A 12,381-nucleotide genomic window follows, 5' to 3' on the forward strand; every position below is an offset into this window, starting at 1 on the left:
TTCTGTGAACTCACAACCGGGGTAGACAGATAGGAACTAATGTTGTGGTAAAAATGAAAAATAAATATATATATATATATATATATTTTTTTTTTTTGCTTAAATACATGCATGTATATATATGAAAAACATTGGTAAACATTGATATCAGCCCAAAATTCCCATATCACTGAGTGCATTTGCATGCACTTAATCTGATAACTGCAGAAAATCATATTTTGTCAGTAATCCGATCAACACATTTACATGCACTTGAGTGATCAGATAATGGGGAAACTCCGGGTTTACATGAGTCAGGCAGTAATCAGATTTCTGCTTTACAACTAGCCAATAATTATAATAATAATGTAAAACTCAAACTTCATGCCGCAGCTTTTTTTTTTAAACATCTTCGTAATTATATGTAATAAATGTACATGTTTCAATTAGCACATTAGGATTCATCCATAATGGTATAATGCACTTGCTTTTCAGTATTAGCAATATTTTTTGCAATATATTTGATAATCATTAAGTATTATATCCATTTTTACTTCTGTTTTGTTTGATAATCATTAAGTATTATATCAATTTTTACTTCTATTTTGTTTAATAATTGCTACCATATCTATTTCTACTTCTATTTTGATTGATAATTACTACTATATCTATTTTTACTTCTATTTTGATTGGTAGTTATTGAGTATTATATCCATTTTTACTTCTATTTTCTTTGATAATTACTACTATATCTAGTTTTACTTCTATTTTGATTGATAATTATTAAATATTATATCTATTTTTACCTCTATTTTGTTTGATAATCATTAAGTATTCTATCTATTTTTCCTTCTATTTTGTTTGATAATTACTACTATATCTATTTTTACTTCTATTTTGATTGGCAGTTATTAAGTATTACATCCATTTTAACTTCTATTTTGATTGATAATTATTAAGTATTGTATCTATTTTTACTTCTATTTTGTTTGCTTTTTTACCACTCTGGCCACAGGCTTTGCATTTGTAGTGGTCAAAGTGTTAAATGTTGTGGCCAGGGGCACCGGCCATTAGGCAATGGTGACCTCATGATAAGAACATTTGTCCTGTCCTTCTATCCATCAATCCATCAATCCATCAATTCATCTTAGATGTCCTCATATGTGAGCAAAACCGGACTGCTAACACACACACCCACACACACACACACACACACACACACACATTCTGTCCGTTTTTACTGTCCTTGACCAATCTAACCTCTCGCACAAGGGTTCCCCTACCCATTTCCCCCACCCACACACACACACACACACCTATCAGGAAACAGTGCGGCTCCAGTTACAGCTGTAGGTCAGCCCCTAGCAGCGGCCTGTGTGTGTTTGTCATTCCAGAGGCCGGTGAGCTGGTCTGGCTGCAGTGGTGGGTGCAGTACAGTATGTCCATGTGAGCGTGTTTCAGACCCATTCCATTCTCAGCCAGGTCTATTTGCAGATCCCTCTAAAGCCAGCAGGGAATCTTTTATCCCTTTATCTGTGGAACACAAAACTACAACACACAATATGGTTCAAATTCACCATCTGTGCGATTGTGCACGTAGCGCATCAGAAGACCAGTCTCCTTCTGTTTCATTAAAGGGAAATTCCACCAATTTATTCAAATTTCTACATAATTAAAATAAAAAGGTCACTGTGGTGGGTTTGGTGGGAAATTCTAGAGAAACTTACAGTCAGAGCTGTTCACAGTGGTGGTGATAGGAACCAGACGTCCACCTCTAAAAGCTCCCTCACAGAAAGTAGTTATGAAGATGCTGCCTGATGCCTGAGATGATGCCTGAGTTTTGCTACAGTTTTGAGATAAGGTTACAGATTTAAACCTTTTTTAATCCATTCATGGTGGAGGGATATATGCAGGGTCCCCAAAGAAAACATATTATTTCAGATTTATGACTATTTTCCATCATCAACATTCCATATAAAAGCTCAGAAGACTCGTGTAGGTTCATTGGTGGCTTTGGATAGTAAATAAAATGGCTATATTTGTGTTGTAGTCACGGTGACCTGCAGTAAAATCAGTAGCATTTCCTGACTTACAGTTTCAATACACCCTAAAACCTACTATGTGCACAGTCATAGTGAATAAAGAGAACAACACTGCTGATTGGATTACACAACTTATCACAGCATCCGCAATGTAAGCTGTAAGTGATGTATGACCATCATGAACAGATTAGGACAGATGGTAATTGTGTGGGGTGTAACGATTCACAACATTCATAATTCGATTTGATCCCGTGATATATTTTGAGATACAGCAGAAATAAGTGGCATTATAACAACATTATAAAAGTCAATATTCGAAACAAAAGCTGTGCCCTTTTAGTGTCGTGTGTTTAATGCTCTAGCCACAAGCTAGCACGCTAGTCATGATACAATATGCTGCGATACAATATGATACGTCCATCATATTTTTCGAAACAAACCTCGTATCTCCAAAATGGTAACTTTACAGGAGAAGCAAAAAACATACTTTACTTCTAATGTAAGTCAATGGAACAAGAATTTTTTCCAAGTCATTCTGGGTCGTTTCTTTTGGTCCATTCTTCATGAAATTTACACACAATGTAAAGAGCAACAGGCATTTTCAAATTAGGTCAAAAACTGAAAAAGGATCACAATGGAGATGCAAGGTTTTGTCCCGACAGCAGTGATATAATTAATGTACGTGTTTGTATCGGTGCAGCAGGATCCCGCCAGGTTCATCTATAAATGGTATAGGGTACTTGCTTTTCAGTATTAGCAATATTTTTGAGAGTTAGTAAGCATTATATCCATTTTTTAAATCCTATTTCTTATGTTTTACATACCATGCAGGAGCTGACAGTTCACTACAGTCTATTTGCTGGGTGCTTCAGGCTGTAACTACTAAATTAGCTAAATAAAGGCAAGGCAAAAGACTTCAAGTGACTGAGCTGTGGGTTTTAATGCGTTTTCTGAATCCGAAGGGTTCAACAGATCGACTGAGTGCGAACAGAGGAAGTTAGAGCAGCCACAAAAAGGCCTCCATCACTGATCTAACATCTGCGATAAGGATCCACTTAAAGAGCAGGTCTGTCACCTAGAAGTGCTTATGGAAATGAGCTACGGCTAAATCAGAGACACAAATCACTGATTACGACAGAATAAAGGTTCAATTCTGTTCAAAGTACCAACAACGTGCATGTAGCCTGAAAAGTACGGCTTTAAGCCTGTTAGTGTATCTCGATGGGCCCATATTATGGAAAATTTCCCTCCCTTTTTTTAAAAATAAAAGTTTAATGTAGAATATAAACACTATATAACTGCCAAAACGTCCCCAGTCCACCAGTCCAGTTTGGAATTCACCGTTGTGATGTCACAAAAACACCTATCTGCCCATTCGGCCTGCAGCAGTTTAGCCCTGTCAGCTCACGGTGAAGTTATAAGGAGTGTTTCAGCCCTTTGAACGAGGCACAGTCAGTTAGGACAGAGCTCATTTACATATGCCTTAAAGGCACAGCCGGTTCGGTTATAAATAGGGATAAAGAGAGGTCAGGTAAGAATGAATTACAGCTGTTTCTGGTGCATAAAACTGTTAGACGTGGACTAAAAATGGGGGGAAGACATGAGGAATGTAGGATTTGGGCCCTTAAGTGAGTTTTAAAGTGTACAGAATGTGGTACAATTATATTCTATGATTAAATGTGCTGAAGATGTTCTCAAAAAGGAACCAGTGAAGTGCTGTACATCCTTTTTTCTGAAAGTGAAGCACCTTTTGTCCATAGTAACTGACCGTAGGTTGAAAAACAACTTTAATCACTACCATTTCATTACAACTTCACATCCACAGAATCCAGGTCATCTCCACAGACATCGACACAGACACAACACAGCCAACATCAGCTCTACACACCAAACCAAACGGACTGCCATAACGTTACAGATGTTACCAGATGAGCAGTTACAGCACCCGCAGCCTCACCTTCAGCTGCTGCTCCTTCACCAGCGTCTCCGGCTTCCCCAAATCCATGACTGCTGAACGCTGACCGTTACTCCAGCCGTTTAGCCGTACAGTTTTAGACACGGTCACCCGAGACGCGCGCACCGACAGCTGAGGCCTCTCTCTCTCCCCACCCGGCCAACTGTGCGTATGTGTGAGAGAGAGTATCTGCCTCGCCCAACTCCCACTTCCAGATCCAATTCACCACTTAAGGTTCTCTCGCATGCTCACACGCTCACACGCAGTACTCTCGGAAAGGTTATCTGCTGTTTCATAAAGGCCGTTTGTTGTCCTGTTTCCTGATTCTGAGCAGCGCTAAACAATGCACTTTCATACCACACCGCAGTCATACGTCCGCGCAGCGCAGCAGGTGATTCAGAGGCTCCCACTGCAAGAGCTTTACAAGCTCCAGTTGATCTGTCTTGTAGCATTAGCGTTCGGCCTGTCACCTTCATGGCAATAGCGGATATGTAAATAACTGGGATGAACCGCTTTTTGTTCATTGTATGCAAGACTAAAGTGGCCAAACTGGCTGATTAGCCAAGGTGCTTCCTAGCTGTCGATACTTAGTAGCACCTAATTGAGCTCAAATAAACAAGCATTACTCACTGGTGCCCTCTAAAGGTAAGAAACGTCAAACCCATTAATACGCTTCTTATAATATGTATATATATGTATATATACATATATCGCTGCTGTTGGAAGAAAACCTCTCTAATCTCCGAAATGGTATCTTTACAGAAGAAGGAAAAAACATACTTTACTTTTAATGTAAGTCAATGGAACCAGAATTTTTTCCAAGTCATTTTGGGCCGTTTCTTTTGGTCCATTCATCATGAAATTTACATACAGTGTAAAGGACAACAGGTATTTTCAAATTATGTCAAAAACTGGAAAACGTCAAAAATGGAGATAAATGGAGAAGGTTTTCTTCCGACAACAGCGACATATATATATATAAATACATAAATAATAACATAAATAATGTTCTGATCTATTTAAACCCAAGACATTAATACAGATAGTAATAACCCAAATATATACAAAATCAAAATTTATAGGGTACATACTATTGATAGATGTCTGTCTCAAACTCCAACCCCTAAATTTACGCTTGAGAAAATAATGCCTACATTTTCTTTCATTTTTTTCGTTATATATTTTTTATTTTAATTTTTGTTATTTTTGATTTCTTTTAAATTTATATTTAACGATTTAGATTTATAATGAGTTTAATGTTTAAATAAAAAGTGTTTATTCCAAAAATGCTGTCCCACATTTTCATGTCAGTACCGCAACACAAAGTTTTAATCTGTGGCCTTATTTAAGCCACGCCCCTGCATTTTAGGGCAGGAGGTGAGCCTGCAACCCTGTCCCTCATGTTCACATGGTGAGCAGTTAGATCCCATTGGTTTGAAGTAAATGTGTCCCGAAGTCTGAAAATCAGTGTGAAACATTAAGAATGAAACACATTTTTGCAATTAAGGATTTTTTTTGTGTTTTAATGAGAAACATGCTAATTTTATGTGTATAGCTGTTCAAAGCTGTGTTTGCTGGTCATTTACTGGCTGCGTTTTTAAGTTCTGCTCAAAATGAGCTAAAATTGTCACTACCGAAACACTCACTATTGAACAAAGGCACTATTTGGTTTTAGTAGTGTTATGATTATTTTAGTAGTGACAAAAGGCAATTTTCATTCGTTTTAATGACGTAATCATAATTAAGGTATACAGTCACTCAAAGCAAAAGGATTCTGGTCTAAAGTCAGTTAAAATGTATTTTTTAAGCTCTGACACTGAAGCAGTTCAGTGGAATGATCCACACACAGTGTATGTGCTCTTCTCTATTGAGGTGAAGGTTCTGTAAGCAGCTTTTTCTGGGTATCTTTTTCATTCAGCAAAACTTGGTGTCATTCTCACATGATAAAAGCAACAAAACATCGGCCAGCTGATCTCTCCAGCCCGCAGGGGCTTTTCTTCTCCAAAATGAGTGGATAAACGCATGAAAGAGGGGTGAATAAATGACCAGAATGCCAATTTGAAAGTGCTCCGGGCGCTTGGCCCCGTAGCTAATCACGTCTGACTGGCTTTACTGTTCGAATGCTTAAATACTCAGAACTTATGAAATGAGTCTCTCTCTCTCTCTCTCTCTCTCTCTCTCTCTCTCTCTGAAACAATCACATGTTTCGCCACACTTGCCTTCCTCTCTGAATAGGCACATTTTCAGCTGAGCTTCGGACACACACACACACACACACACACACACTGCTTGTTTTCTTGCTTAACTGCTTTCTTACGCAAATTCGCCAACATTTCCAAGTCAGTCTGGACAAATTAAAGCTCCTATATCCTCATTACAAACTCAATGAACCTGGCACACCTGGCGAATCGGTCATTTAGAAGGGGAAATTTTCTAAATTTCTGAATAATTCAGTGGTTGAGATGTAAACAGAGTGATTCAGAGTGGTTTGGTGTGAAATGGTTCAGATGTCTTTACAGTGGTGGTGATAGGAACCCGGGGTCGCCATGACTACAACACAAATACAGACATTTTATTTACTATCAAAACCACCAGTGAACCTACACGAGTCTTCTGAGCTTATATGGAATGTTGATGATGGAAAATAGTGGAAAATCTGAAATAATGTTTTCTTTGGGGACTATTTTGCCTCACAGCGCCCTGCAAGTTCTCAAAACTATCATAAAACAGTGTCTCAGTCATCAGGCAGTGAATTCATAACCTTATGTAGTAACTTTCTGTGAGGGAGCTTTTAGAGGTGGACGTCTGGTTCCTATCACCACCACTGTGAACAAATCTGACTCGGTAAGTTTCTCTAGAACTGAGCGTTTCACACCAAACCACTCTGAACGACTCTGTTTACATCTGAACCGTTTAATAATGGTGAAGTTCCTTTTAATTGGTATCAGGGCCTTGTATCCCAGGTGGTTGCTAATGTTTTGCTAAGTAGTTGCTATGGTGTCCTACATCTATGCTAGAATGTTGCTAAGTGTTGCTAAGTTTACTAAGTGTTTGCTATGGTGAACCAGGTGGTTGCTAACATTTTGCTAAATGGTGCTATGGTATCCCAGGTGGTTGCTAACGTTTTGCTAAATGGTGCTATGGTGTCCCAGGTAGTTGCTAATGCTTTGCTAAGTGATAGCTATGGCCAGGACATTGCTAGGGAGCTACTATGGTATCCCACATGGATGCTAGGATGTTGCTAGTGTACTTGTCGTAATGTAAATGGAGTGTACAGATTTTCACACACACAATTCCATCAGTCATTCCTACGGAGAGAAAAGTCGTCATTTAACAATCACTGTATTAAAACTGTACGTCTGATAAAAAAGCTGTATGCAAGCACATCATTCCAAATCAGACAGAACATATCGGAGATGGAACGATGTCGATATCCTGAGAACTACAAATAAAAAGAAAAAGAAAAATATACGACAAACTAGAATTTTAGGTGGCTAAAGAGGTGTTGATAACCAGCTATTATAGTATCCAAGTTGGTTGCTGTAGTATCCCAAGTAGTTACTAAGGTGTTGCTAGGCGGTTGCTATGGTATCCTTGATGGCTGCTAGGGTGTTGCTGTGGTTAATAAGGTGTTGCTAATTGACTTGTATGAACATGACACAAGCTGTTAATCACAAATAACAACAGCAACACTTTTTCGTCTGGTAATTCTGAGACGGTCCCTTGGCTTGAAGTATTCAGAAGGAAACAGTGTAAGAAGTGTAATCTCTGTGGATAATAACAGCGGCAATCAGTAAAAGCTGTGATTGCGCTATACCGTCATCTTCAATTTGGCCACAGAACTGTAATGAATAACAGGTTTCTAAACTTGTTACTAAGTGAGATTTAACCATCACTGGAGGCTGTTACCACGGTAAAGCGGTTTACAGTCACTGGGCACAGGCCTGTGCTTCCTGCTCTCCACTACATGTCCAAGTTGAGTCCATATATGCTTGTATTCTCTGACAAGCTCACATATACAGTCATTTACAGGCCTTTTTATAATTGTGGTCACCTGTTAAACCGGAAACCCACTAAAGAGCTACAGACACACCAGCACCCCTCCATTACTGCAAACACTGAATGAGAGAGCAGAACAGAGCACATTCCTTTAGGAGTGATGCCATAAAGAAGTGCTGCCGGATCGCAGGGCTGGTGGATGGTGTCATCAGGAGGCACCTCAGAAGTTGCTCATTTTGGCTGGTGTGGTTGTGACTAAAGAGCAACAACAAAACTGCTATTTAGTTCAAATACTGCATTCTTAACTGCTGACAATCAGCTCAGAACAGCCCACACAAACCTGTAAATCACACACAACCCACCCAGGAGCGCACAGAGGCCAACAAGACGACATAGAACTGGAGCACAGGCATGGAACTGGAACCCGAACCCGAACTTTGTGACCTGACCTGTGGGGGTGTCACGATACACATACCGATATTGGATACATGTTATTAAAAACCAGATTTCAATGCTTAAACAGTCAGTTCTACCAGCATATGTGAGCCAATAAACATGCTTGCTCCAAAACCTAGACTGCTGATTGGCTGATAGCAGCAAACCCTCCACTACTACACAGTCAAAATCTGCTTAAAACCTGTTATATTTTACATGGTGTTTCGCTATTAAACCCCATCTTGCCTTTCCAGCTCCACCCTTTAGTTATCATTATCACCTGTGTTTAGTCTGAAGGGAGAATCATCAGATTCATCCACCTGGGGAAGGGGCACAAAGCACAATCCATGCTACAAAGTGTTTTCCCCACGCCGCATGCAATTACACACTTCCACCAGAGAGGTCTCCAAAACCCCAAAACTTACACAGTGCAGCTTTATATAAAGGTACGTATGCAGACATCCTGCATCAGAACCTCCCGTTGCTACAGCATGGCAAACTCTGGAAAAACAGATTTTTTGTATTCCCTTGAAAAAACATAAATTCCTATAAATTAAAAAGTTGTTGTCATTTTCTTTTTGTAAAAGTGTGTTTTTTATTTTACATAAAGAAATATGTTTTTCACATTTAAAAAAGGTATTGAAAAAATATACCGTTCACATTTCAAAGCCAATCAAAAATTTTGAACAATACCGAGCTCTCAGCAGCACTGCAGTTAAATTTAGGAAAAGGGTAGAGGTCATGTTACAAACAGCCGGTCATTTGGTCATCTCCAGCCATCATGCTTCACAAAGAGCACACTTAAACACTCAGATTCACTCCACAATAAAACAGATCCAGATGTTATTACTGCACGGGTGAAGGCCGGGGTCACAGGGACAAGCCCTTGTACAGTAATACTATAATCCAGCATCAGAGCGCTGTTATTTTATTTCCGGTTTTTTATTAACTTTATTAGTATTATGAATCCCAGAGGGAGCAGGCAGTTACAGCAGTGCTGCGTCCACTGCAAATCACTGAAACAGCTCAGGAGTGGATGAGTGAACAGGAAAAGGGCAGCATTTCGCAAAGGTGGATTTCTCAATGAGCCAGTTAACATCTTAAACTCTGAGGGTCGGTATTTGTTACTCTCATAACAACAGAAGGTATATAATAGTTTTATAGTAGTTACTGAATAATTAATAGTATTTACTTAATAATTCATAGTAGTTACTGAATAACATATTAGACACAATCATTTATAGTACTTGCTGAAAAATGTATAGTAGATACTTAAAAATGTATAGTAGTTAATGAAAAATGTAAGAAATTATAGTAGTTACTGAATAATTTACAGTAGATACTGAATAATTCATAGTAGTTACTAAATAATTCATAGTAGTTATGGAAAATTTATAACAGATACTGAATAATTTACAGTAGATACTAAATAATGCATAGTAGATACTGAATAATTCTTAGTAGATACTTAATAATTTAAAGAAATTACTGAATAATTCATAGCGAATACTAAAATAATTTATATTAGTAACTGAATCAGGACTAAAATCCGATCTAAACTGAGGACTATAATCGTGTAGTCCAACTCGGCTGAACTGAGAAACAGTGAACAGTGCTGAGACACGTTGAGATGGTGTAGCTGAGGAGCAGCAGAGGAGCAACAGGATGAAAGCGGCTGAAAAAGTCAGAAACTGATCTTGACAGTTTCACTACGGAGCTGTGCTAGAGGCGGACGTGATGACGTCATATCCTGTCAATCTACTTCCTTTCCGCAGTGCAGTTTTACGAGAGAGAGAGAGAGAGAGAGAGAGAGAGAGAGAGAGAGAGACTTGAGTCTTAATTTAATGCCTTTTGTGCATATTATTCTCGGGCTGAAAATTCGCGAGTCATAATTCCTGATTTGTGCATCAGTCAACGTATAACTTCAGTTGCCATATCAGCTACAGACACACACACACACAAAGACAGAAAGCAGAGTGATAACTCTGATAACCTCTCACAGATTCCTAGCAGAGCTTTATTTAAGCCTATAATTGTGGTTCGAACCCAAATAGAGCTCTAGAACCTTTTTTTCCAACCAATGCCAAGCTCTGAGTCTGAACCTGACTCGAGTCCGGCAAAACTTTGGCCAAAGCCGACCCGTACAGACTCATCATCAAGTTGAGTCCGAAACTAACCCGAGCTCAAGAACATTCTGCCTGAAATGGACCTGAACTGTTCCATCATCACCCAAAACGCTGAATAACATCGGTGTAGCGCTGCTGAAATTACTGCATAGTAGGAACAGTAGGAGCCATCATTACAGCAGGGACACAAACACACAAACAATATAATATGATAAAATAATAAAGTGTCCAAAATTGATTATAAATTCTGCCTTAACACAGCAGTAACTCTAACCCCCCGTGTGGAGGCTGTACTTTAGCCTGCTCTCACTGTGAGCTGAGTTTCTGCTTCTAAACACTGCTACATTACAGCCCCAATGCTACATGCTAGCCAACCGTTTTAAGATGTTCTACCTCTTTTCTTCATTTTCTGCGTGCAGCACTTCATTCTGTCCTCCGGAGCGAAGGTTTTTCTGTAAAGACAGGCTCTCTATTTGAACCCATATTGAACTTGCATTAAAACTAACCCTCCATGAAAGCTGTAGCTTAGCCTGGGTAGCTCTCACTGTGAGCCGAGTATCTGCTTCTAAACCATGCTACTTCACAGCCACCAAGCTACAGGATGGTCTGCGTCTTCACACACCGCATTTTCTGTGTGCAGCACTTTGTTTTGTCCTTCAAAATAAGTTTTTTTCTGTAAAGTTAGACTCACTATTTGAATCCGTATTGAATTTGTGCTGAAACTAAGCCTCTACTTTAGCCTGGCTAGCTCTCACTGCTAACTCTGCTATACTACAGACACTGACAGGAGATTAAAATAATATTGGAGTGAATTCTCTACAGCTCACTAATCAAAAACAATTTTTGGTATAAAAACAGTCTTCAGGGTGAATCTGGAGAAATATTTGTCCGACTGCAGTCAAAATTCACAGATGCTGTTGCTATGCTAATACAAGATGATGAATAAAAGCTAGGGCTGCATGATATAATATGCAGATATCATGATGACAAGATGATAAACGATACATTATTATTAAAACAGTGTGCTTTTGACCAGATGTGACAGAAGAATGGACTATTTTGGTATGTAAACAGAAATCTAACTAACCTCTTCTTTAAGCAAATAACAAATTACAAAATTACAAGAGGACCATTCAGTAATAAAAAAAAAAGAAATACAGACAGTAGAGGTGGGCGATATGACGATATTTTATCATTGTCATGCTCATTTCTGTTATCGTGATACACGATATGCTTTCATGAGCAAATCGTTAATATCGTCAGTAATTTAAGAGCACGGACCAACTACATATTTCAGCATAATTAGATTTAGTGAAGCAAAGTATGCAAAATGTTGAATAAAAAAACATTGTATTCATACTTTTTAATGGCAGTTTTTACACGTCAAAATATCATGACACATATCTTATATCATGAAAATGTCTTTATCGTGATATACAATTTTTGCATATCGCCCACCCCTCACCAAACGTCATTTATTCCCAGCAAACACAACGCAGGATGTGGTGCTTTGCTGGGCAGCTGCGGCCACCAGACTGAATTCTCTGTCATCTCTGTAAGCTACGAGAATTTGCATGTTGTTCACATGTTTGGCTGCTTTACAACTCTTTAGAATGACTTCATGTATTTTAATTGTCTTACTGTTATCATTTTATATTGTTTATATGATAATATATGATTTAATGCTCATTCTACTTCTTTTAGGCTATTCATTCGTTTGCGAGATTTCTCTTCAGGCGTGCTTTGTCCCGCTCCCGCCTGCAGTGGGCTGGTTTCCTGCTCCTGCACACAGTGCTAAAAATTAGTCCTGCATTGCAAGGTATTCCAGTGGATCCCCTACAGACCT

The 12,381-nt window shown here is 38.8% G+C and overlaps 1 protein-coding gene across 1 annotated transcript in view; it reads right to left on the bottom strand.

Moving 5' to 3' along the window:
- The window catches only part of LOC118820459 (formin-binding protein 1), a 110,522-nt gene extending 106,344 nt beyond the window's left edge, over positions 1–4,178 (bottom strand). The window contains 1 exon segment of the mRNA XM_036588816.1: positions 3,979–4,178. Coding sequence (XP_036444709.1) covers positions 3,979–4,026 — 48 coding nt within the window. The 5' untranslated portion in view covers positions 4,027–4,178.
- Positions 4,179–12,381: the final 8,203 nt, after the last annotated feature.

Source organism: Colossoma macropomum, unplaced genomic scaffold (genome assembly GCF_904425465.1).
Source record: "Colossoma macropomum unplaced genomic scaffold, Colossoma_macropomum, whole genome shotgun sequence".
NCBI lineage: Eukaryota > Metazoa > Chordata > Actinopteri > Characiformes > Serrasalmidae > Colossoma > Colossoma macropomum.